Genomic DNA, 27,250 nt, shown 5'->3' on the forward strand with positions numbered 1-27,250 from the left:
CACAGGCTAACTGTGCGTTGTTTGAAGAAGTACTTCCTTATGTTTCTTTTAGACCTTCCACCAATTAATTTTGAGTGATTATGTTAAGGGGTAAAGAGTACTTCCTTACTCACTTTCTCCACACCATTCATCATTTTGTAGACCTCTATCATATCCACCCTTAGTTGACCAGCTTAGAAAGATGCAGTCTTTTTAATCTGTCTTCATATGGAAGCTGTTCCGTACATCTAACCATTTTTGTTGCCCTTTTTGGTACCTTTTCCAGTTCTAATGTATCTTTTTTGAGATTGAGTGAACAAAACTGCATGCAGTATTCAAGATGTGGGCGTACCATGGATTTATATAGTGACTATATGTTTTCCTAATGGTTTCCAACACGCTGTTAGACTTCTTTTGTCTGCTGCTGCTGTTGCATGTTAAGCAGATATTTTCAGAGAACTATCCAAAATTTCTCCAAGATCTTTCTTGAATAGTAACAGCTAATTTAGACCCCCATCATTTTGTATGTATAATTGGAGCTATGTTTTCTAATGTGCGTTACTTTGCACTTACCACCATTGAATTTCATTTGTCATTTTTTGGCCCAGTCACCCAGTTTTCTGGGATCTCTTTGTACCTCTTTCCATTGTGGAAAACTGATCATTTATTCCTACCCTTTTCCTATCTTTTAATTAGTTACTGATTCATAAGAAGGCCTTCCCTCTTATCCCATGACTGCCTACTTTTTTAAGAGCCTTTGGTGATGGACCTTTTCAATGGTTTCTGAAAGTACAAGTACACTATATCCACTGGTCACCCTTGTTTAGATGTTTGTTGACACTGAACAAATTTTAATAGATTGGTGAGGCATGATTTCCCTTTACAAAAGCTGTGTTGACTCTTCTGCCAACGTGCCGTGTTAATCTATAATTTTGTTCTTTGCTATAGTATCAACCAATTTGCCTGGTACAGAAGTTAGGCTTAGTGGCCAATAATTGAAAGGACTGACTCTGGAGCCTTTTTAGAAAATGAATGTTACATGAGATCCTCCAGTCATCTGGTACAGCAGCTGACTTCAGCGATAAATACCACAATTAGTAGTTCTGCAGTTTTATATTTGTGTTCCTTCAGAACTCTTGGGTGACTTCCATCTCATCCTGTTGGTTTATTACTGTTTAATTTATCAATTTATTCCAAAATATCTTCTCTTGACCTTTTGATCTGGGACAGTGTCTCAAATTTGTCATCTAAAAAGAATGGTTCAAGTGTGGGAATCTCCCTCATGTTCTCTGCAGTGAAAACTGAGGCAAAGAATTCACTTAGCTTCTCTGCAACAGCATTGTCTTCTTTCAGTGCTCCTTTAGCACCTTGATTTCAAAGACTAAGAATCATAATGATATAATAAAAAGTCAAAAGCGAAGTCATTTTTAAAACTATCCCAACGTTCTAATTAAATATCTGTTCACGAAGTAGAAAGATTGTAATACATGATATAGATAAATTATGAACACTCCCTCTTGCACTTTCAAACTTTTACACAGTTTTCTAATAACCTAGTCACTATTTAGTTTGTAGTTGTCCTTCAAAGGCAATAATAATTCAGGTACTTAGATAAAAGAGAATAAATCTACTCCAGTCACTATTCAGGTAGCAATAAATTGTCACTGATGTGTGACGATAAGTTCCTAAAATAAATATTTGAATGCAAAAGTAAAATATTTAGTTTCTTAAGTATGAAATTCATTTGTTCATATTGTCCATTGCCCTCAGTCAAAACCAAAATCAAATCCAACTGCATTGTCTCCACCTGTCATGGGGTGCACTTACTGCTGGTGGCATCTCCTCCTGTGCGCTCTGGAGATTAGCTCTGGCCAGGTTTTGTGCCCTCCCCAGGTGGTGTATCTCCCATAATCCTCTCGCCCTTTGGACCACACATTCCAGGAACCACAACCTCTTCTTTGTGACCCGGCCTTCCAGGATATGCAGTTAAGTCTTTCCAGAATAAATCAGGCAGTCCATTGTCATCTGCCTATTTGGCACCAAATTTCCAGTAGCTGGTAGGGGAACCCGGGCCCACCGTCTACTCTGGGTTCCAGCTCAGAGGCTCTCCAGTGAGTAGCCAAGGCCAGCACTGTCCTACCTAGCTGCTTTCCTCCTGATCCTTTCCTGGCTTCCTCCCTCCCTGGGTTTGCCACCATCCCAACTCCCTCCTCTCAGGGAGTGACTGCAGCCTACCTTCCTGCAGCATCCTCTAGTTACAAAAACCTCACTTTCTGAGAGAGATGCTAGAAAGAATTTTGAAAGAATTAGAGAGCTCATCTAATCGTTGGTGCACGATTAAGGCTCACTTCATTGCTGGTGTAATTTTTTTTTTCTACTGAATAGATCATTTCTTATACAGCATCACTGTAGTGACTGATATGACTAGCAGGTACAGTAAATATAACCAGATAATGTGATAGTTGAAAATAAACTACAATCATAAGCCAGTTCATTTATAAGCCAACACCCCTGCCCAAGATGGATAAATAAAAAATGGAAAATTTTTATAACCCATTCATAAGCTGACCCTATAATTCAGGGGTCAGCAAACTTTTTGGCTCCCAAGCCATCAGGATAAGCCGCTGGTAGTCAGAGATGGTTTGTTTACCTCGAGTGTCCGCAGGCACAGAGATAAACCTAAGTAAACAAAGTGTCCCAGCGTGCCAGCTGCTTACCCTGACAGGCTGGGACAGCAACTGGTGGGGAAATTTTTTGTGGGGGGAGAACCTGGGAGTCAGGAGAGTAACCCCTGTGACCACCCCACACATGACCCCACACCTAGCCTGGGACCACTATGCTCTACCCATCCCATCCCACCTTATCTGGGGAGGAGCTGCTCCGGTGGGCCAGACCGGGCTGCGCAGCCGTAGCATGTTTTGGCGGGCCAGACCGGGCTGCACGGCCACAGCCTGCTCTGGGGGGTGGGGCCGAGAGGCATGGCTGCTTTGGAGGCTGTAGGGGAGAGTAGTGTGACCAGAAGCAGAGAGACTCTGGGCCCACCTTTTCCCTTCTGTCTCTGCTGGCTGTGCTGCCTCTCTTGCTCCCTCTGTTGTGGGGAAGGGCTGTCCCCCACCTCTCTATACCCATTCATAATCCGACCCCCGTCTGTGGTGCTTCCCTTTTTTATTTTAAAATAAAAAAATTCAGCTTACGAACGAATATATATGGTATATAGCAAGGGTACTGTTTTTTGTATAGCACGCTGAGGTCCTTACACATGACCAGGGGTCCTGGTGGTGGTGGTGGGTGTTATAAGGAAAAAATAAGGAATTATCTTCACCAACTTTTTCAAAAGGAACATCAGGAATGATGACCCCAACATTTTCCTTTCTTTACCGCTGTCTGTCTATACTTTCGTTGATATTGTCGTCTTGAAAATAATCCCTAAAAAAAATGAAAGGGAAAAAATCCTAAAACAATGACTGTAAATTAATATTGATGAAAACTAATTTCCTCAATGACTAGAAAAGCTAATCAGAATTAAAGGTACTTCAGTATATTATTATTTTAACTCTAAGCAGATACAGTGAACAAATACCATGGAAGTATTAAGGTGACCAGTTTACCTTTTAAATGGAGCATAACACACACACATATAAAGGACTTACTATACTAGAGACATCCATTGATTAGGTTTAAAATGAAATGAATTTTATTTTTTATCCAGTTTTTAAAAACAGATAAATGACATGATTAATCTGTTGAAACCAAACAAGAAATTGAAGAGTTCAAACTTATGTAGGGCACTTGTATGGTTACAGAACATTAAGTATTATTTTTCTAATAAAAGCTTTGGGAAAGTGATCTATTTTATAGAAACTGAAGTTGCCACTTATGTAACATAACCCATTTTTGGCATGGACAGCCATTTCTCTCTGAACTAAGCATCAGAGCCACTATAAAATATGTTGCTCCAGACTGGAGAGAGCCTCTTCATATTACAATAAGCAAAGAATCTTTGACTTTTGGATGAAAAGGTACAGAAACTAATTTTAGCTGCTGGGCCAGAATTTAATCACTATACACTTTACAGAATTTTTTAATTTTAGGTGTATTAGTACTGTATAAATCAAATCAAAAGAGCACCCAGACAAAGGCCATGACATTTTTGCACTGTATTCACTTTTAATTTATATTATCTTTTAACAAAACCAGGCACTTTACGTAACTACTTCATGTCATTTAGTCAGCTATGAGATCTGCAGACCTCTTGTATTGGCTATACTATTAATTTAACTCTGTATTCTTTTTAACTCGTACTGTCACTTATTCTTCCAGGATTAGAACTGTAATATCCTGTTCATAGGTGGAGGGCACTTCATTTTTTAAGTTTTTAAACAGCTCCATAAATGTGATATTTCTGAATTTTTTTTAAAATGTAAGGTGCTCAGAGTCTTCAGAAAGGTAATTTAATGGACTATTTAACCTGATTTTATTAAACCTTGGTAATGGGAAGAACAAATTGAAGTAGTAACTGCACCCTAAGAGGGAGAATTTATGAAATAACAGTTGTGCCGAGGACCACAAATGTGTGGGCGTGGTGAGTAATTCTTTCTAATGAGATTCGTTCTCTTGTTTTAGTTTGTAAACATGACAGTATTTTATCATTTATTTACTTTGATCTAGAAGTTGTAAATATTAATTTTTCACACTAAAGATTTTGAAATGTGTTTATTTGAACACACCGTCAAAGTCTAACTCTAAATCCAACTATGGTAATTAAATGGCAAAACACACTTGGTTCAGTCCCTTGAGACAGCCTTTTGTTAAAATCTTGACTGGAATCCATGAAAGTAAATCAGCCCCTTTTAGATGAGCTGCCAAGTCACAAATGTTCTGTTTGCTGTCACAACAATCGCTGTGAACTATATTGATTGTGAGTTCAGATAAATACCCTTTGCGTGACTTTAAATAAGGAGCCACTTTGTCTAGTTCTTCATAAAGGGAAAATTCTCTTTAAAAACATTGTTTGCTTGCAGCGACTGCTAGTACAGAGGTTTTCAGCTGCATATTTTAAATGATCTGCAAAATGCTTTTTTAATCATATAGAGCTTGATGACTTACTTGCCTCTCCATTTAAGGCTTGTATGCACTATAAGTAAAATAGATTTGGTTCCATTTTGTACTGCACATGGTATTTTATCCGTTAATTGTGCAAACAGTTTGGGTTATGTAAGCCTTGCTAAAGTTCCATTTGATCACATATTGGTTGGGAGAACTGTGTTATAACTAGATCTATATTGGTTTATAGTACTGCTCATTACCATAATAACTCAACATCTTCAACAAAGAATCAGTAGCAGTAGAGAAGTTACTAGTAAACTTCATGAAATCTTTGTGCTTTTCCCTTTTGGGGTTAAAAGTCTGAGATAATGTGTAGGGTTTTTTAATATATTTAAGTCCCCATTCATTATGATGATTGTAGTGTGGTGTGGACAAGCCTATAAATAAGTAAAAGGTAATTTTAAAGAGTTTATCTGTTATGTACTTAAAATTGAGAATCTGTTAAGCAATCTGAGCTAACCCTGCATTATTCCCTTATTTCTTCTATTATTGCGACTTTTTTTGTAATAAACATCGACAAAATTCATTCTTGGTGTAAATGACTTAATAGGACTTACTGTGGTGTTTTTCCTCAGTAGTATTTCATCAGAAATTAATTAAACTCAATATGTAGAATATAAGTATAGTATTTCAACTAACCTTTTACAAATTAATTTACACTTACCATATACCTATTTGGGGTGCATGACTCATTATCAGTTCATGATTTGTAGAGGTATGACTGTCTTGTGATTTGTGGTGTAAGGTAGGGAGGGATCTATGGACAGAGTTAGAGGTGACCTGATTATCTTAATCCTGCATTTATGGACTTGTGAATATCTGAGGTTTTAAGATGTAACTTACCGTAAGTTAATTTCCTGGCTTTCAGGCATTTATTTTCTTTTGAAATTAGAGTGGCTTATTAGTTTTCCACTCTGAAGTTATTTGATAAATATTTGCATCGTTAACTACAGTTCATTGTTATAGTACCAAGTCCTCTCAGTTTATAAAAGCACATCTGTGCATTGTTATTTTGCACAATAATAAAAAATGGTAGATAGGAACTCGGTGGTAGTGTTATGTGCTTGGAGAAGGATGGCTTAAAAGTCAGTATGCAGAAATGTGTACTTAGGATTTTATTTAAAATCTTTTCTTTCAGATTCAGATTGCATTATACAGCATTGCATACCTTTGTAAGGTACTGGTAAAATCAGGACTTAATTGTCTAACAGTGTAAGTAGGGAATTTTTTTATTTCTTTTAAAGTGATGCATTGCAGTTCAAACTAAAGCTGGAGGTGCAAAACCAGCCAGTAGGTTTATAGAAACACTGGGATCTATAGAAATGCTATTTAATCTGGAATTCTGTCTTTCAAGCTAACCGATTTGGTATTTTTTCTTTCCAGGCTTTAAATGGCTTTGTGCTGGTTGTTACAGCAGATGCTCTAGTCTTTTATGCCTCTTCAACCATCCAGGACTATCTGGGGTTCCAGCAAGTATGTCCTTTTTTTCCCTTTTTTCCCCCCACACCCTTACTTTTTCCCCCACCCTGACAAGTTTTTATTGATTTCTAGAAGAATTGAATTAATGATTTCCTAAGATTTCAATGCTCATATTTAGTCTTCAGTAATGTACATGGAAAATAATATCAGTTAAATATTTTGAGTTGAATTACTTTTGGTACTATACTTCTTTAATATTAGCTGATATAGTAGAGAAGGGGTCTTGCGCCAAGCAAAATAGGAATATTTTTCCAACGTTGTGTTAAGCAAGTCAGGGAACTTTCACAGTTAAATTGTCTGTGCTGGAACAAATGTTTGAAATCATATGAATGCTGTACCATTTACGGTGCAGAATGGTACATCATTCACTAGAAAGGTAATTTTAATAGAAACTTTTCTTAAAAAATGAACTACATATGCTTTAAGGTTAGTTTAATTACTGTATGTATTGGGTTAGCTTACTAATTTTTTTTAGTTCCTTTGGCATTTGTTTTTCTTCAGGTACAGTACCTTTTTTGTAAATAACTCACCTGTGTAAATGAAGGAACTGAGTTTTTGTTTAATGATAATACAAGTTAATATATAAGCCAAACAAATTATGTTGTGCTGCAGAATATAAGAAAAAAAAAATTCCTGTTTAGTGGAAAATGATCATACTGATATCCAGAAGGTACAGTTGTACTTAACCTCTTCACCACCTGGGGTTAATACAGATTTGTCTTTCTGGGTGCTGGATATATATGCTAGATGGTGATATATGTAGTTGCTGTTAGACCTAATAGAACTCCTCTTAACTTTTATCTTCTTAGCCAACGGATAAGGGCATTGGGAATTTTAGTTTAAAAGAAAATGCTCCAAACAAAATATATATTTTTTTCAAGTTACACATCCTTTGTTGAAAAATAAGAAAAGCTGGAAAAACAGTAGGTATGAAATGCACATTTTAACTGCAAAATGTCAAGTTTGCATTTCTTATGGAATGAAAAATAAAGCTTAAAACTTGCATTAAGATTTAAAAATTAGTATTTCTGGCAGTTTTTCTAGTAATGTTGACTTTTTTAATAAAACATGGATAAAGCAAAGAACTAATTAGGTTAAGCTAAACTGTTGCTTCTGCCAAAACCATCTTATATTCCTTATGTCCTTGTTATTTAGATACTGTGAGTTTATATAATGATTAATACCACAGAAAGCAAATATTTTCTAAGAGAACCTTCAGCACAGAAATTTATCTTAATTTACTGATTCTGCTTTTGAAATTCTTTTCTTAGGTTTAAAAAGTTTTCCTTCAATTCGTTCAACCACTGATGCAGGAAGTTCTTAATTTTTGGCTCAGGTCCCATTCTTAAGCACCATTACTGCAGATGATAAGGCAGTTTAATAATTAAAGATATAAATGGACCTTAGATGGGGAAAGATTTCAGGCAAACAGAACCAACATTCAGAGTTTATACTTGTCTTTTATTTGTGAGTTTCTTTGGAACCTTGTCTCCTAGAACAACTATGCTCAAGTCCTGATTAGCACTGTACTTACTTTGCTCCTATATAAATTGGAGTGTGCTTTAAAAAAAAAAAAATCCATTTCATCTTTATCTCCTTTTAAAAAAAAAAAAAAAGACATTGTCATTCTCATTTCTGTATATGGCAAAGCTGTTTTCTTATTTTTACATTTCTGTTAGGCTGTCATGGACAATGAATAGTGAAAAATAAAACCTTGATAAATTAAGAGAGGCTGAGCTTGTGTCAGAAGAAAACGAAATTATAACAGGAAGGAATTCAATTCTAATGGGCACGACTGGATTCTTTTACGAGCATTTACAAATGATTTCATGAAACTTATTCTTCTTAAATACAAACTTATATTATTGTATCTCTAGTGAGATGGATTGTAATATCCAGTTCTTCTTCGAGTGCTTGCTCATATCCATTCCAATTAGGTGTGCGCGCGCCGCGTGCACGTTTGTCGAAGATTTTTACCCTAGCAACACCTGGCGGGTCGGCTGAGCGCCCCCTGGCGTGGCGCCGCTTTGGCACTGAATATATACCCCTGCCGACCCGTCCGCTCCTCAGTTCCTTCTTACCGCCCGTGTCGGTCATTGGAACAGTGGAGCGCGGCTTAGCTGATCTCCACTTCCCTAGCTATTCACTCGTTCTAGTACTTATTGTGTATATAGTTTAGTTTTATAGTTGTAGTTAATACTTTTAATATCCTTTCGTAAACGTAGTTAGTGTATATAGTTCAGGGTTGGGGATTAGCCCCTTCCTCTCTACAGGTGCCCAGGCCCATGCCTGGTTCACCAGGTTTCAAACCGTGCTTGGCCTGCCGGCGGCCAGTACCAACGGGAGATCCTCACAACTCCTGCCTAAAGTGCCTGGGGGAATCCCATCTTGCAGATAAGTGCAAGATTTGCAAGTCGTTTAAGCCGCGGACAAAAGAGGAGCGGGACTTTCACCTTAAGCAGCTCCTAATGGAGGCAGCCCTCACTCCTCCGTCTTCGGCACCGAGTGCCGCACAGTCCGCACCGGGGAGAAGTGCCTTGTCGGCACCGGAGAGCGCCGGCACCGCGAAGACGTCCCGGCACCAGCCGGCACCGGCCCAGAACCAGCCCGGCTCCGCTCCCTCTCTCCGCGTGCCAAAAAGCACCAACTTGCTTGGCTTTGTCATTCATCCGTTCCATCCAAGCCAAGCGGACACCATTTGGCAATCTCCGGCATCTATCCCTCCCACGTCCAGAGGCGTGGAAAGGAAATACATGGTACCCTCTAAAGGGTACAAATACTTATATACCCATCCTCCTCCATGCTTTCTGGTCGTTCAATCTGTGAATGAGCGAGAGCGCCACGGCCAGCAAGCCCCCGCCCCGAAATCACGGAAGGCTAGATGGGTGGACCTACTGGAACAAAAAGTCTACTCTGCCAGAGGCCTCCAACTGCGGGTGGCTAACCAACAGGCCTTGCTCAGCAGATATAATTATAATACCTGGCAGTCGGTGGGTAAGTTCTTTGAACCGGTCCCACAGGACTCCCGCCAGGAATTCCAGGCCCTTCTGGAGGAAGGGAAGAAAGTGGCACGGACTTCCCTGCAGGCCTCACTCGACGCTGCTGATTTGGCGGCCAGAACCGTGGCCTCAGGAATTGCAATGAGGAGAATATCGTGGCTGCAGGTGTCAGGCCTACCTCCTGAACTGCAACACACTATCCAGGACCTTCCGTTTGATGGACAGGGCCTTTTCTCTCAGAAAACGGACCCTAGACTCTAGAGTCTTAAGGATAATCACATCATTATGCGTTCCCTCGGGATGCATACTCCGCAAACGCAGCGAAGGTCCTTCCGTACCCAGCCTCAGCGCCCTTACCCCTCACCCAGGCCACGACAAGACTTTGGCAGAAGGCGTGGTCGCGGGAACCGTAGACGGCAATCGGGTTCCCAAGGGGGCCAGAATAACGGTCCTGCCAAACCATCAGCAGGACCCAAACCAAACTTTTGAAAGTGCGCCCAAGAGCAGAGCACCAGTCCTTTCCCAGGATCCCCTGTAGTTTTCCAACCGCCTTTCCTCCTTCCTCCCTGCGTGGGCCCAATTAACCTCGGATCGTTGGGTCCTACGCACGGTGGAATTTAGATACCACCTCCAATTTATATTGCCCCCTCCCTCCCACCCTACCTCCCCGTCCCTCTTCAGGGACCCCTCTCACGAGCAATTCCTCTGGCAAGAGGTTCATATGCTCCTTTCCATCAGAGCTATAGAGGACGTACCGGAGGAATTCAGGGGCAAGGGATTTTACTCCCGATATTTCCTAATCCCCAAGGCAAAAAGAGGTCTCCGACCCATCCTGGACCTGCGCGGACTCAACGTGTTTCTGAAGAGTTGGTGTCCCTGGGGACCATCATCCCATCCTTGGATCCTGGAGACTGGTACGCTGCTCTCAACATGAAGGACGCATACTTTCACATCGGCATTTACCCTCCACACAGATAGTACCTACGGTTTATGGTGCACCATCAACATTTTCAATGTGCGGTCCTTCCATTTCGCCTTTCTACCACCCCGCGCGTGTTTACAAAGTGCATGGCTGTAGTGGCTGCCTTCCTCCGTCGTCGGCGAATACACGTCTTTCCTTAGCTAGACGACTGGCTTATTCGCAGGACCTCTGAGGCCCAAGTCACCAGGCATGTTGCCATCATCACGGACCTATTTGAGCGGTTGGGCCTGAAGATCAATCTAGAGAAGTCTACTCTAGTGCCCACTCAAAGAATAGAATTCACTGGGGCCATTCTAGACTCCAAACTCGCAACAGCCTGCCTTCCACTACCCCAGTTTCAGGCACTAGTTTTGGTTATAGAAAGCCTCCAAACCTGTCCGACGACCTCAGCTCGCACCTGCCTCGGCCTTCTCGGTCACATGGCTGCATGCACTTTTGTAACCAAGCACGCCAAACTACACCTGCGTCCCTTTCAAACCTGGCTCACCTCAGTTTACCGCTCAGGTAGGGACGCCATAGACATGGTCATCACCATTCCTCAGAGCGTTTTAGGCTCCCTCAACTGGTGGCTAACGCCTTCCCTGGTGTGTACAGGAATGCCATTCCAGCCGAGACAGCCCTCAGTATCCCTAACAACGGACGCATTGTCTCTCGGCAAGGGGGCACATCTAGGCCGTCGTTGCACGCAAGGCCTCTGGTCATCTCAAGAGCTAGCATTGTACATAAACGTCCGGGAGCTGAGAGCAGTCTGCCTCGCGTGCCAGGCGTTCCAACAACATCTGCAGGGCCGTTGTGTTCTAGTGCTTACGGACAACACAACGGCAATGCACTATATAAACAAGCAGGGAGGGACTCGATCCTCCCCCCTTTGTCAGGAGGCGATCCAACTGTGGGAATTTTGCATAGCCCACTCTATAGACCTTGTAGCGTCCTTCCTCCCAGGGATCCGGAACACTCTGGCAGACCATCTCAGCAGCTCCTTTCTCTCCCATGAGTGGTCGCTTTGCCGGACATTGCACACGGCTTTCCCCACATAGACCTCTTTGCTTCCTGCAACAACAGGAAGTGTCAGAGGTTCTGCTCCTACCAAGGTCTTGCCCCAGGCTCAATATCGGACGCCTTCCTAATCTCTTGGGCGAGCCACCTGCTTTACGCCTTTCCACCCTTTCCAATGGTGCACAGGGTCCTCGTAAAGCTTCGCAGGGACAGGGCTCGCCTGATCCTGATCGCCCCTGCGTGGCCCTGACAACACTGGTACACCATGTTGCTGGGCCACTCGATAGCCAACCCGATCCCCCTGCCCCTTCATCAGGATCTGATAACGCAGGACCACGGCAGGCTTCACCACCCAGACCTGCAATCCCTCCATCTCATAGGGTGGCTCCTGCATGGTTAACTCAATCGGAGTTACGATGGTCTGCCCCGGTGCAAGAGGTACTCCTGGGTAGCAAAAAACCTTCCATTCAGTCTACTTACTTGGCCAAGTGGAAGCTCTTTTCCTGCTAGTGTCAAACGCTGAATGTCGCACCTATGGAGGTTCCCATCCCCACTATTTTGGACTGCCTCTGGTATCTTAAACAGCAAGGCCTCGCTATCTCATCTTTGTGAGTGCACTTGGCGGCTATTTCTAGTTTCCGCCCCGGAGAAGGTACTCACTCTGTCTTCTCCCACCCTATGGTCTCAAGGTTCCTCAAAGGCTTGGAGCGTCTATACCCCCTAGTACGACGCCCCGCCCCTTCCTGGGACCTCAATTTAGTCCTCACGAGACTTATGTCCCCTCCATTCGAGCCATTGGCAACTTGCTCACTCCTATATTTGTCATGGAAAACAGCCTTCCTTGTAGCCATCACATCGGGTAGGAGAGACTCTGAGCTTCGGGCTCTGATGGTGGACCCACCATACATGGTGTTCCACAAGGACAAGGTGCAGTTACGTCCACATCCGGCGTTCCTCCCTAAAGTTGTCTCGGCCTTTCATCTCAACCAGGACATATTCCTCCCGGTCTTCTTCCCCAAACCGCATACATCTCGTAGGGAGCAGCAGTTGCATTCGTTCGACGTCCGTAGGGCACTCGCCTTCTATATCGACTGAACGAGGCCCTTCTGCAAAACGCCCCAACTCTTTGTTGCAGTGGCGGACCGGATGAAAGGCCAACCCGTCTCTTCTCAGAGGATTTCATCCTGGGTAAAGGCGTGCATCCGGACTTGCTATGATCTAGCTCATGCCTCTCCGGGTCATATTACCGCACATTCTATCAGGGCCCAGGCCTCATCAGCTGCCTTCTTAGCTCAATTACCTATTCAGGAGATATGTCGAGCAGCTACATGGTCTTCAGTACACACCTTTACTTCCCATTATACCCTAGTGCAACAATCCAGAGACGATGCAGCCTTCGGCTCAGCAGTTTTGCATTCTGCAGTATCTCACTTCGACCCTACCGCCTAGGTAAGGCTTGGGATTCACCTAATTGGAATGGATATGAGCAAGCACTCGAAGAAGAAAAGACGGTTACTCACCTTTGTAACTGTTGTTCTTCGAGATGTGTTGCTCATATCCATTCCAAAACCCGCTCTCCTTCCCCACTGTCGGAGTAGCTGGCAAGAAGGAACTGAGGAGCGGACGGGTCAGCAGGGGGTATATATTCGGTGCCATAGCTGCGCCACGCCAGGGGGCGCCCAGCCGACCCGCCGGGTGTTGCTAGGGTAAAAATCTTCCGACGAACGTGTACGCGGCGTGCGCACACCTAATTGGAATGGATATGAGCAACACATCTCGAAGAACAACAGTTACAAAGGTGAGTAACCGTCTTTTCAGCAACCAGTCATGTAACTGAAGTCAGTAAGATGACTTTGGTACTGTCATCAGAGATGTCTACCTCTGTCAACCTTTTTTCCTTTTTGTGTATAGTCTGATATTATACACCAGAGTGTATTTGAATTGATTCATACAGAAGACAGACCTGAGTTTCAGCGTCAGCTTCACTGGGCATTAAACCCTGCACAACTGACAGATTCTGCACAGGGAACACAAGGTGAGCATGCAATCAACTAGCTTACAGTTGCCTTTTATGTATTTGTATTCTAAATCATAAATTCTCATTTTAGATAACCATTAATAGCATTTAACACATGACTCTTGAATAAACAAGATTTTGGTTTCACTTTAAATGGAAAAATTACAGGTGGAAAATACTGTTTTGAAGCACAAATCCCAAGCCTTGCACATCGCGTCACTACTCATTAATTAGGGTCAAATTAACGTGATGCCTAGGATGGATATTATGTTTCTAAAAGTGCCCAAATGTGGGTTTTATTTCCTAAACTGAAGATACAAACACATACAGCTACCAATCAATTTATCTAAACATCTCTGTCAGGAAGGAGGAAAGGTCTTGATCGTGTCTCTTTGAATGAAGTGGTGTCCCTTCCATGAAATTATGCATTTATTACACATCCTCTCCTGATTTCAAGCTTGACATCAAATTTGTTAGCTCAGTCAGGACGTCATTTAAATTATGTGACATACCTTTTCAGCACTTTTGGCCCATCTTCTGCGATGGCTGAAGGAGTGCATTTGTCACATCTTTGCACTGGAAAAGCGCATTGGTGACTGTGGAAGAGTGGCTTTTTATTCCCCATTCATATATGGTGTCTCTGTCATGTACACCCCCTCCTGGGTAGGAGCAGGCAAAAGAACAAAAGGTAGCTGAATACGCAAGAGGGATGGCCCTTAAAACCAGAGACTATCCTAATTGGCCTTATGAGATAGGTGCCAATTTGATCTTTTGGATTGAGAAGCAATTGTAATATATATCTTACCTATAGGGACTGGAGAGATGCCTTTATGGCTGGCTTCCTATAATAACAAATTAACTGAATACTACCTAGTAAAGCCACCAAACTAGTCAGTATCCAGGTAACCATGTGGTTTCATAGAATCATAGAAGATTAGGGTTGGAAGAGACTTCAGGTCGTCATCTAGTCCAACCCCCTGCTAAGCCATGTTTGGAGATACTTTTTTTGGTGCTGACATTTTTACAATTTACATTATTTGGAAAACCATCCAAAAGTTGTATTTGAATTATCATATATACTAACTTCATTGGTACTCTTAGAAGGAGCATAGGGCTTTCAAAGAATCCCGTGGCACCTTATATACTAACAGACGTTTTGGAGCATGAGCTTTCGTGGGTGAATACCCACTTTGTCGGATTTCTTTGCTGCTTTTACAGATCCAGACTAACACGGCTACCCCTCTGATAATAAGGCATTCGTACTGCTCTTCTTATAGCAATGAAAATGGTATTTGGGCCTTCACGATTGAAACTGCATGACAGAGGGCAAGGCATTTTATATCCATAGAGGACAGAAGACCTTTATTAGGTTGAAAACATTTTGGATAAGTGCATTTTAGCACTCTGATTTTATACATATGTGGGCCAGGCCCCATCTTCCTTTTTATTATTGGATTATTTCCACTTTGAATACACCAAACAAGGAATAATCCATATTATGGTCAATCTACCTACATAAGGAAATTTGATTTAAAATTTTGCAGTTTCTCTTGAACTGTCTTAAATTGCAGACAGATGGCATACTTCAATATTTAATAAGGTAAATGTCCACTAAGCTAGGTAGGAAAAGACCAAATATCCTTGACCTGTGGTCTTGGCTCATTTAAAGCTCAGTATCCTTTGCAGTTGTTGTTCCTAGTACAAAACCGTTTGTGACTCAACTAGGTTTTTATAGTGTTTATACCAGATGTGTAAATTGACCCAGATCTAGCTGAAAACATACTACAGTGAACATGTCTTTTGATTTAGATTTGGGACTTACTTTAGCAAACAGCTGTTGTCAGAAGACATATTTATATAGAGTGGTTTACTCTAAAGTGAAAAAGCATTCCAAGATTAAAAATTCCTTTTAACAGCGCAGAGCAATTTATAAATAATGTTGTGTGAAAAAGTAAGACAGTAGCTTAACTCAGCATCAGTTTTCACCTGAATGGTGGAAGTAATGCAAGAACAGAGCAGGAATATTAGTGCTCTGCAGTATGTTTCTAGTTTACTTAAAACTGTTAAACTTTGTTTTCACACCAAATTACTCATAAATTGGGAAAATACAGCTTTTGGCTCCCAGGTCTTTTTTATTATTACTTAATTCAGATACATAACAAATGTCACATTTATGATGACAAGGACCCTGAAATGTTAGTGAAAGCATTATCTATTTTAATTCACTTATGATTTTTAATGCCATCATCTCATATACATATATTTGTCTTGATTTGTACTTTTAGTGACCAATGGGATAAAAGTGCTATGGACACTGAACAAACATTTTACCCATTGTGAGGCATGATTGGAGTTAAGGGCAGAATGGAAAGGAAAAGTTAATTCAATTAGCCATCCATTTACTGGACCTGTAAATCAGAAAATTTAGTTTCTGATGTTAGAAACCATTAGTTTTCAGTGTAGTACAAACATTTCACATTTAAATAGTAAATTGTGTGTATAGTGTGGTAATCTGGATTATTAACATGTTTTCATGGCTGATAACATTTCCTTCTTATATGGGAAAATTGAAAACATTCCATGAATGCCATTTTGCTGTTTTTTACTTTCCCTTTTTGTGTTGTTTTCATAGGGGGAAATAGTAGGTATGACAGTAAGGAAAACAATATAAAAATGAGTTTTCCATAATGAAATATGGTTCAAAATTTCAGATGTAGCTCTCCTGTGGTGGGAGCCTGCTGTGTTAGTACTAAGATTAAGATTAAGTCCAAGACAGAACAAGACAGCAATTGAGTACCCCAGACCATACTATTCAGGTTACGCTATATGGATTTCTGTTACAGAATGTTTCTATGAATTACCTGAGTTGTTAATGTTCATATTGCCATTTTTGGCATTCATAGTTAATTATAGGGGGGTTTTAACGCCTTGAAATTAGAGTCCAGGTTTCATGACCTTTTAGATCCCTGGATCCAAAAAAGCAGTGCCAGTGTGTACGTTTGGGTCTTCTCTATATCTGAGGAAGTTAGAAGAAACTTTCAGACATTCTTGAGTGCAGCTTTACCATGGATAGTTAAATGTGTATTGCTGAACAGTGTTTCAAGACTGTATAAAATTACTCCCAAAATAGTGTGTAATAGAATGGTACTGTAACTAATGTGCAACTCATTTACTTTATTATGTTTGATATATGAGAAACAACAAATTAGATCTTATTTGAGATCTGGAATTTAACGTTTGGGGTTTTTTATACCATCAAAATCAGTTTCCTCAATTGACTTTGTGTAGTTTTTCATTAATACTGTCAGTTATTGAATTTCTGTTAGAGTAAATGCCAGAGCAAATTTTGTGTAGGTTTCTCGCACCTGATTAGTTTATTTTAATCAAGCTCTTTGCACAACTCCAAAGCCATGCTGTATATACTGCATAAGAGATCTTGTAGTTCTTACTAAAAATAATAATATATGGAGATATACCTATCTCATAGACCTGGAAGAGACCTTGAAAGGTCATTGAGTCCAGTCCCGTGCCTTCACTAGCAGGACCGGTACTGATTTTTGCCTCAGATTCCTAAATGGCCCCCTCAAGGATTGAACTCATAACCCTGGGTTTAGCAGGCCAATGCTCAAATCACTGAGCTATCCGTCCACCGGGGAAAACTGTGTGGCAATTTCCTCAATTGTGCATGTTCGTATGAATTATTTTGGTAGGTCAGTTTGGTGTGTGTATGTATAGATTGTCTGCGAAGAGTACTTCATTAACTGACATTGAACAGACATAGTACAGTAATTGTAATGTGTAAAATCATGCAGATCATATAGTCAGTTTGCATGTTACTGATGCAATATTTTTGCATTATGTTTCTTGGACCTTAACAGTTGAAGTATAAATTAATGCCTGAATTTCTCTTCACCAGCAAATAGTTATCCTAAATTGCCAAAACAGTATCGTTTTACCATCTCAGTTACACATTCTAAAGTCGCACACGCATCTGATGGATAGAACTGCACACTGATTTCATGATCAGCCCTGTACACAAGAAATCTTGCTGCTTTTGTTGTTTCTGTATTCTGCACCTGCTATTGAGACATCACAATATACGAATAGGAGAATGTTTCTGTACAAATAAACATTTAACAAGTGGCAGTATGCATAACTGAGCAGAGCAGCTGATCTGTGGCACTTTTCCTGTTGGATTTTGTTAGATGCTTGGAGAGTTGTGATTTCCTAATGCAATACTAGGCATCAACAGGGAATGCTGTAGGATTTTCAAAAGGACTCAGTGGAGTTAGGTGCCCAAGAAAAATAAATGGGAGCTGACTGCCAAACTCCCTTTGAAAATCCTACCCGTAAGGCAGTGTGGACATTTTCCATGGAGAAATCTAATTTTCCAAGACTGCTTCAAGACCTGAATCATAAACTTAAAAAAAGAAGGGGTGCTGGACACAATTCTACAGTATGGTAAACAGTTAAACCCAATCCTATCAGCAGAACTGATATTTAAACCATTTCTAGTGGTACAGTCAATGTAGGTCTTGAGGATGTTTCCAATTTACATTGTTCATGTTCACGTCATGATCTGAGATTTTGTTTATGGGGCGGAAGATCATTTGTTATAGATAGCCTTCACTAGGTGTTTCTCTAAAAATAACCCTTATAAATCTTTTCCTGCAGGAGATAATGACTTTTCACAGCCAGCAGCCTATTGTAAGCCAGAACAGCTTCCTCCAGAGAATTCTTCCTTTATGGAAAGAAATTTCGTCTGCAGATTACGGTGCCTCCTGGATAATTCATCTGGGTTCTTGGTGAGTATACAATTATATAAAGGCTTCCACTATTGCCTAAAATGTATAAAACTAGAGAATGGTGGTAATGGTACCTAGGAATAAAAAAAGATTCTCTGAATCCATCTCCGCTTACATAGAGTTCAAAACAATGCAGCTTTTGTTTACTAGTGATGTTCTATTTTACATCAGGTTTTCTGTGTTTGCTTTTTGAGATGGGTTTACGGGGTAATAGATTTCTAAATGACAGGCATCTAAGTATAGCAGCGTAACTCTATTTTTTAATTAATTTTTTTAATATTAGTTAAGGTCTGAAGCATGAATGTGATGGCAGTTAAATAAGTGCCACTTTTCAGAGAAGTGTGTTAAATAAATAAATACATTTGATGCGTAAGTATTTCTCTAATCTGTGATCACTATATATTTTCCTCATCTGAAGGCCATGAATTTTCAAGGGCGATTAAAGTTTCTTCATGGACAGAACAAGAAAGGAAAGGATGGCTCTCCTGTCTCTCCTCAGCTGGCTTTGTTTGCAGTGGCTACCCCACTGCAGCCTCCATCCATCCTTGAGATACGAACCAAAAACTTCATTTTCAGAACTAAACACAAACTGGACTTCACACCTATAGGCTGTGATGCAAAGTAGGTACACGGTCGTCTACATAGCTTGTTACATTTCCCTGTACGCTTGCAGCTGAAATAGGTCTCTGCACCCTTAAAGTGTTTAAATGGATACCTTTAGGTGAGCATTGGAGGTTATTGTGTATTGGGGTGGTAAGTAGTATTTTGTCATTAGGTTTTTCTCCTCCACTGCTGGAAGATATAAAGCACTTGAAGATAGGAAGGGTACTGTCTAAAGATATCCTCTTCAGAAACTTTGATAATACCTGTCTCCTGAGCATTATCAAAACAAAAAAATAGCTCTTCAGAAGTATCTCTATGAATTAGGGATCAAAGTAGCCCCTGGAAGGGATGATTTAGAATACTCTCCACTGATGAGAATGAAGTTCACCCAGATCAAAGCATCTCATCACTTCCGTCGTCTTCTCCTCCTCCACTACAGACAGCTACCTTTTCAATTCAAATAGATGTAAACTACTGTGGAAATGTGATTTGTTGCAAATTAGCTATAAGTGAAACAAAATTATACAGAAATTAACCACATGAAATAACTGTTTTGCACAGTGCTTTGGACCAGTTTCCAAACCATTATTTTGTGTTCATTTAAAAAAATAAACCCTACTAGATTTCTAGATCAACGTAGCACAACCATTCCCCAAGCATGGCAAAAAGCCCACTAAGTTTTTTCTTCCTACAAGATAAAATCCTCTGGCCTCTCCTGAGTTTTTTCCCTTCTCCTTCCCTTTCTGAGGTCAGATTTTCAGTTTTCTCAGTGCTTTAAATCTTCCCTCCCATTTATGATTGGATAACCCTGGTTAGATTCCCCTGGACCCATGGCGTACAATGTACAGCCAGATTATCCTCCACCCTTTCTATCAGTATATGAGTATGCTTTTCCTGTGTTCCCCCAACTACCACTAATCCCACTAAAGAAAAGTAGATATGAATATATACAAGAGAAGTAAAATTTACTAGCCATGAGGTTGCTATCTTCATCTCTTCCTCTTTCCATTTTTGTTTTTGTATTTAATTAGTGTTTTACCTTCCATCTCCTATTTTTCTTGTCTTTTTTATTCACAAATGGTTTCTTTATTTTGTCTGTTTCCTTTCCTTTCCTTTTTTATTTTCTCTCATCCTTTTGTTGCCCACATCTCTTTCCTTTTTCTTTCTACTGCATCTTCCTTTCTTTGGATTCCCCATTTTATTTGCATTTTCCATTTGCGCCCCAGATGCCTTCCTTCCCAGTCTTTCTTTTCACTGAGCATTCCGCTTTCAAACTCTTTGGGAGATACCCCCAGCTCCTTCAAAATTATCGCCTCTTCCATTCTTCTTCCCCATTCCTGATAATATCCTGTTGATCCTGCTGTGGCCGCCAAGGGCTCTTACTCCTGTTGACTTCTATGGAACATGGTGCTACTGCCAGCACAACTCTTGTGTTCCCTTTAGTACAGTGGCGTTCGCATGCACTCTCACACTGAGCAGCTCAAGTGAGTGGCAGCTGGCATGAAATGCAGAAGATGGAAGAGGTCTTTAATACCTGGAGGAAGGAGATGCTTACATTTTTTTTTTTTTTTTTTAAGGGAAGCGGGGTTCAGAGACATTATGTGCATCTGTGCTGCAGAACTAGAGCACGCAGTGCCAGCCTCCTTTTGCTGATTCTGATTCAATGGGAAGCATGTCTTCAGAGACCACCTAATTACACTATGAGCATCAACAGACACTTCAGTAACATAAGTGGCATATTCTTGAATACACCCTTGGCTAGAACAGATGGAGAAAATTGACCACAATACTTATCTAACTAGTAAGGAAATGTTAGGAGGGAAGTTCAATGCCATATTTAGCACCTACCAGTAAAACATGCCTTGATTTGCACGCACACAAAAAAAAGTGCCAAGGAGACCAGGGGGTCCCATTACAGTAAATGGGAGCTACTGCATGCGCAGTAATTCTGAAAATTACCCCACTTATTTGCTGATACATAACAAAATACAGAATTAGGAGCGTAACTTTAAATATCTATTTTTGGAAATCCAGTTTCATTTTGTGGAAGCATTTCTGTATTCTGAAGTCAGCTTAGGTAAATAATAAAGGCTGTGTGACTCATGATGTATTTGCTAAATTTTGTAAGAAGAATCACATAAAATCTTGCATAAAATCTTTATTGTAAATACTGATGACATACTCTGCTGTAGCAGAAATGTTTAGCCCTAACTGATTAATTCCTGTGTTCATACTGTACATTGATACACCAGTAGTGCTACAATTTGTTTCCCTTCTTGTCTTACAGAGGAAGAATTGTGCTGGGATACACTGAAGCAGAGCTGTGTATGAGAGGAACAGGATATCAGTTTATTCATGCAGCTGATATGCTTCATTGTGCTGAGAAACATATCCGAAGTAAGTGTAATTTGCCATCTGTGAGGCAGGCTGCTAAAACAAAGCAAAGGTTACATTTTATACTTAAGAATGTTATGAAACATAATCAAAATTAATCTAGTCCAGAGGTTGTCAAACTGGGGATCGGTACTCCTCAGGGGGTTGTGAGGTTATTACATAGCTGTGAGGGGGTTGCAAACTGTCAGCCTCCACCCCAAACCTCGCTTTGCCTTCAGCATTTATAATGGTTTTAAATATATTAAAAAGTGATTTTAATTTACTAGGAGGTCACACTCAAAGGCTTGCTACATGAAAGGGATCACCAGTATCCAGAAGTTTGAGAACCACTGATCTAGTCATTTACAAAATAAACACTTTTTTCTTTGTACATGTCCTTCTGCTGCATACAAGTTTATACTAGAAGAAGAAATATTTAATATTCCTATCTGGACCCATTTTAGTTAAATATCCCAGTTCCTTTCATATCCTGCTGTTCACAGTTCCTGTTCCCCACAGCCCAACTACTGCCATTTTGGCAACTTCTCTTAGGGAGATGGATTTTAAGATAGTTTTCCTGTAAGAGGCTAAATTGAGAACTTTCTGTGACCCACAGGTACTTCTCTTTTAATCTTCATTGGAGGTAATGTTTAGTAATTTCCTGCTATCCCCTTAGACGTCTGTAGTAAATCACCTAGACCCTGCTCTTCATTGATCATTTCTAAAGCAAACTGGTTAGCTATTCCCCATCCTTTCACCCAAAGGGGTGACCAGTAGGCACACAGTCCTCCCTGACCTGTGCAATCTCACATGTGTAAGTGGATCCTTGTGTCTGTTCAGAGCCTCATTAATTATCTGCCCACTCAGATCAGCTTGCAGGCTTGGAAGCCTTGTAGAACAATTTGGTGGCACACTCAATCAAATCTAATCATGCAATGAATGTAAATATTACAAAGGTAGCTTCATTACTTCCAATTTCTGGCTGAGAGCAGGATTGGAAATGGTGGCACTGAAGGGAAAATTATTTCAAACAGTTCAGAGCCTCAAGAGATTTGATTTTTAAAATGGGAGACGGTTCAGGGAAGACGTGGAATAATTTTTCCCTGTTGGTTTTCCCCATTCTGGTGCTAAGTATATTAAATGCCTTCTTATAAAATAGATTTTTTCTATTAGAGACTCTTGCAAAAAACAAAAAAAAAAAAAGTAAAAGTTTGTAGTTCCGCTTGTGTCTAGGAATGCAATTATTTCACCACTGTGTATACTATAAAGGTGACAGTTGGATTGCAAGATGAAGCAGTGGCAGATAGGCTTTTTGCGATAGCATCTGAAAACTGTATTTGAAATACTCACTGTTACACTATTTTAATCATATTAGAGATATAAAACAACTAACCATGACCCAGCCTAGACTCAAAACAAATCCTGTGTGTGTGGTGGTCTTGTTTTTCATTTTATTTTATATTTTTGTAATTGCAGTTTCCTTTCTGCTAGAACACAGAGTTTCAGATTTCGTCATTTATGTTCTGTGTATTTAGCAGTCCCTTTTATTGGCGAAATAATGGACCATGGTGCCACTAAATACTGGGGAGAGTTGTACTGAATTGTCTCAGTGCCTGGAGTGACTTTCAGCAGAGCGTTCCCTTGGCATTCCAGCCCCTACTTACCACCTAGGGAAACTGGACTTTCTGGTGTAAGGTTATTAAAACCAAAACTAGCACACATTAGGTTTTGGTCACTCACCCCAGCTTACTGGATACTTCAGGATCTAACCAAAAAACAACGCTGGTAGCCAATCTGTAGTAAACTAACTACAGATTTATTAATAAAATAAATGTTATTAAAAAGGTTAAAATCAGATAAAATACATTACAATTGTATCAGACTATATAAGCCTAGTCGATAGCAGAGATGTAATGTCTGCTAATGTCCATAAGTCTCTCAGGGCTTTCCCAAAATTAGCTTTTTGGGGATCTCAGTCCAGTGGCTCAAAACTCCCCTCCTGTTTAGAGTTCCACCGATCAGAGAAGGCAGGATCGTTCCCAGTGCTGCTGCTTGGTGAGTATCACTGAGGCAGCATGGGTTTTCACCTGCTGAGGAAGACTAGGTAACGCAGACAGCTTGTGAATCTCCATTGTTAAACGAAGGACACTTGCTTTGAAGTTAACCTTTTATTTCCCATCCATATGCAAAGAATCCGGTTACACTGGTTTACATAAGGTAATGGCCGGCCATTCATTTTAACAGAGATAGATATTTGACGACAGTGCAGGTAATATCATTAGTTTCATACATATGTTTAGTATATACATATGTTTGATCTTACAGTTGGTTGACTGCATACAGAATACAGACAGACAAAAACAATTCCATCAACATTTTCCTTGTTCTCTTATCAACATAATTGAATGGGCTGGTTTCTGCTAGCCCATTTAATATCGCTTTGATACTAGCACACAATTGAATTGACCTAATTACGTTGCAGTGCCTCTTGACATATCTTTAAAGGTTTCAAGCAGGTAGACTGGCTAGTTCATTTTAAACTGTGCTGGTTTGTCAGTGTCATATCTTAGAATTCACTTTGATTTTTGTTCTTGTATTTACCCGTAGCCAAAGTAAAGCTTCTTGGCAGGCAGATCATATATTCATTTTGTTTTTATTTTACTTTCTGGGTCCAAATGGGTTTGGTTATTGCATGTCAATAGATTTATTGAGAACATAATTCTGTAATATGGAAGCATACTATTAAGTACTTACCTTTATACTAATAGTTAATTGGAGACTTAAATTGCTTTTCAAGTGGAATTATTTATATAACATGCTAAGTTTTCTTGTTTATTTCTTAACTGGAAAAAATATTAAGCAGTATATTTGACCTTTTTTAATTGTAGTGATAAAAACTGGAGAGAGTGGCATGACTGTGTTTAGACTCCTTACCAAAGAAAAGCGATGGGCCTGGGTTCAAGCAAATGCACGCCTGATCTACAAAAACGGAAGACCTGATTATATCATTTCAACACAGAGACCTCTTACGTAAGTAACTGTTACAGTATAGCAGTTTACCTTGAAAACTCCCAACGTACCATCTGACATAGATCTTATTAAGATGCAGGGATTTGGGGGTAATGTTTCTGGTTTTGAATGTTCTCTACATGCTGCAAAGAGCTTTGTTTTATTTTTTAAGAGTTAAAAATTGCCAGTGTTGCAATAATTCCATCTGTAAATCCCTCCCTTGATATCTCAAATTGTATGCAACACTGATTATGGCAGATGCCATTGTGTTTCTCTCAGGAAGTAAATTTAATGAAACAAAGGCACAAGATGGTTCCATCCACCCTACTTCTATTTTTCTCTCCTTTTTGTCTTGGAAGAAATCCAACTGCAGCTGCGGAGATGACATATATAGGAACTAACTTCAGGAGAGTACATACTGAATTCCATTCCACTTATTATTTAGCATTATTCTTACAAACCCAACACATACTTGACACTGAGAAATGAAAAATACCAAAAGAATTCAGTGCTGAAAGATCCATGCTCCCAGCAAGTCAAGAATAGTAGAATATGGAGTGTATCATTTAGGTTTATCGAATTGCACACATAATATTGGTAAACGTGGAAGTATTACAGTAAATAAACCCCTTATATCATGATCTGTTGCTCATTTTACCCACTAGAGTTAAGTTTTAAAAACCAGATTCCTCAGTGACTGGCACTTTAAGTGCCTGCAAAAAGAATAGTTCACTTTGCTAATGCTTCAATTCTAGGAAACAAGTAGAACTATGCTGTTTTATTGTAATTTACTATAATACTGTAATAAAGTACTGTATTTTTTTTGTCAATTTCAGAGAAGAAGAAGGGTCAGAGCATTTAAGGAAGCGAAACATGAACGTTCCTTTTATGTTTGCAACTGGTGAGGCTGTGTTGTATGAGGTAACCTTCCCTTTGCCTAGCCTAATGGATCCCTTGCAGACAAAGGTTAAAAGCACGCCTGGGAAAGGACCTGCTGCCAAAGCTACACTACATAAAGAATATGTTAATCCAGACTCACTTCTGGGTGCCATGTTAAGGCAAGATGAGTCTATATATCATTGTCCTCCCGCTTCAGATAAACTTTCTTTTGAGAGAAACTTCTTTACGGACACCAGTGATGAGTTGGGCAATGTTCTTAGCAATGACTGGCAGGATAGTCTCTTACCAACTGAAAATAACATCCTGAAACAGGAGCAAACCAACTGCCCCCACGAAAGTAATTTAATGCTTACCGAAGACAGCACAGGGCTCTTTCAAGATAATAAAAATAATGAATTGTACAACATCATGAGAAGTCTGGGTATTGACTTTGAAGATATAAAACGTATTCAGCAGGATGAGGAGTTTTTTAAAACAGAATTTTCTTGTGTGGATGATATTGGAGACATAGACATAACTGATGAAATCCTGTCCTATGTTCAGGATTCCCTAAATAATAAGCCTGACTTCTTGTATTCAGGTTGCCATCAGCAACAGACAACGGTTCAGAACTCTGACTGTTTGGTAGAGCAACATTTGGATAAGCAGCAATTTAATCAGCACCAAAAACAGATGGCTGAGCAGCATCAGCAGCAGTTATGTCAGAAGATGAAGCATATGCAAGTCAATGGGATGTTCACAAATTGGAACTCTGGTGGTAGAGTGCCTTTTAGCTATTCACAGCAACAGCCAGTGCAATATGTTTTTTCTGACATGCATGGCACTACTCAAGAGGTTGCTTACAAATCAGAAGTCAACCCTGCACCTCATGCATGTAGGGAGGAGTTTATGCCTTATAAACAGCTCACAACCCACCTGATGCCACAGCTCTCTAATTTTACCCAAATAGATTTCCCAATAGGATGCTTTGACAGATCAACCTGTCCTGGTTCTTCAAGCTTTGAGGATTTTCTCAGTTGTTCACAAGAAGTCCCCGAGAATCAAGAGTGTGGAATAAACTCTCAGTCATTTATGGTAACTCCTCAAACATGCTATGCAGGTGCTGTGTCTATGTACCAGTGTGTTCCAGAAACTCAACCCAACTCTACGGATCAAATGCAGTATAAGTCTATGATGGAGGGTCAACAACTATTGTTAAATAAGGTCTGATAAAGGTTATTGTTAAATTGTATTGCATGTTATAATAGTCTTTAGCAGGAAATATAGATGGTTTATGGGATACAGACGGTGTTATCAACTAAGTCATTGGATTTGAAACTGATGCAGTTGTAGTAATCAGTGAGAGGTACTGTAACTTCTGTTCATTAACCTGAAATGAGCCATCTTCAGCCCAGGTCCCAGGGGATGTGTCCATATCACAGGAACCTCTGCAAGTATAACTGACAGAGATATCAATTGTAAGCATCCTCCCTTTTAAACCTAGAATTAGTTCTTCCAGGCCACGCCTGAGCAGAGTGGCAGAAGTTTGGAGTATCCTTGTATCTATTTTGTAGGTAAATAGATTGCTGACAGTACAATTGTCTGGCACATTTCATTGTCAAGTCATTTTAACCATACATAGATCTATCATACTTTAAGAATAAGAGAGGTAAACTTTCATCGTTTGGATTCTTACAGTACGAAGCTTCTGTTAAATAAACATCTCGCTGCTTAATTTAATATATTTTAAAGATCACATTAATGTACAAATTCTAGTTTTACATAACTTGCACGGAATCATATGAATCCCTGTCCTACGTACGTGCAGGTATTGTGAGAGAGGTTTCAAACTGTGTGGCAACACGTGATGCACTGTTAAGAAGAGAAACTGGCCTATACATATTTTACTCCTGAAATACCACAACATTTTTAAGAATTAAGACTTATATGTTTAATCAAATATGTTTAAATTTTTAGAAAAGTACGTTTAAGTATTTCTTTTGCTCTAAAAGCTGCAATGTTA

General features: G+C 40.0%; 1 protein-coding gene across 1 annotated transcript in view; it reads left to right on the top strand.

The window, feature by feature from the left end:
* Positions 1–27,250, top strand: part of AHR (aryl hydrocarbon receptor) — a 128,315-nt gene that overhangs the window by 92,689 nt on the left and 8,376 nt on the right. The window contains exons 4-10 of the mRNA XM_032801421.2: positions 6,469–6,558; positions 13,453–13,576; positions 18,233–18,363; positions 18,782–18,984; positions 21,254–21,363; positions 24,228–24,369; positions 25,185–26,451. Of these exons, the coding sequence (XP_032657312.1) occupies positions 6,469–6,558; positions 13,453–13,576; positions 18,233–18,363; positions 18,782–18,984; positions 21,254–21,363; positions 24,228–24,369; positions 25,185–26,451 (2,067 nt within the window). The remainder of the gene's footprint in view (positions 1–6,468; positions 6,559–13,452; positions 13,577–18,232; positions 18,364–18,781; positions 18,985–21,253; positions 21,364–24,227; positions 24,370–25,184; positions 26,452–27,250) is intronic.

Source organism: Chelonoidis abingdonii, chromosome 2 (genome assembly GCF_003597395.2).
Source record: "Chelonoidis abingdonii isolate Lonesome George chromosome 2, CheloAbing_2.0, whole genome shotgun sequence".
NCBI lineage: Eukaryota > Metazoa > Chordata > Testudines > Testudinidae > Chelonoidis > Chelonoidis abingdonii.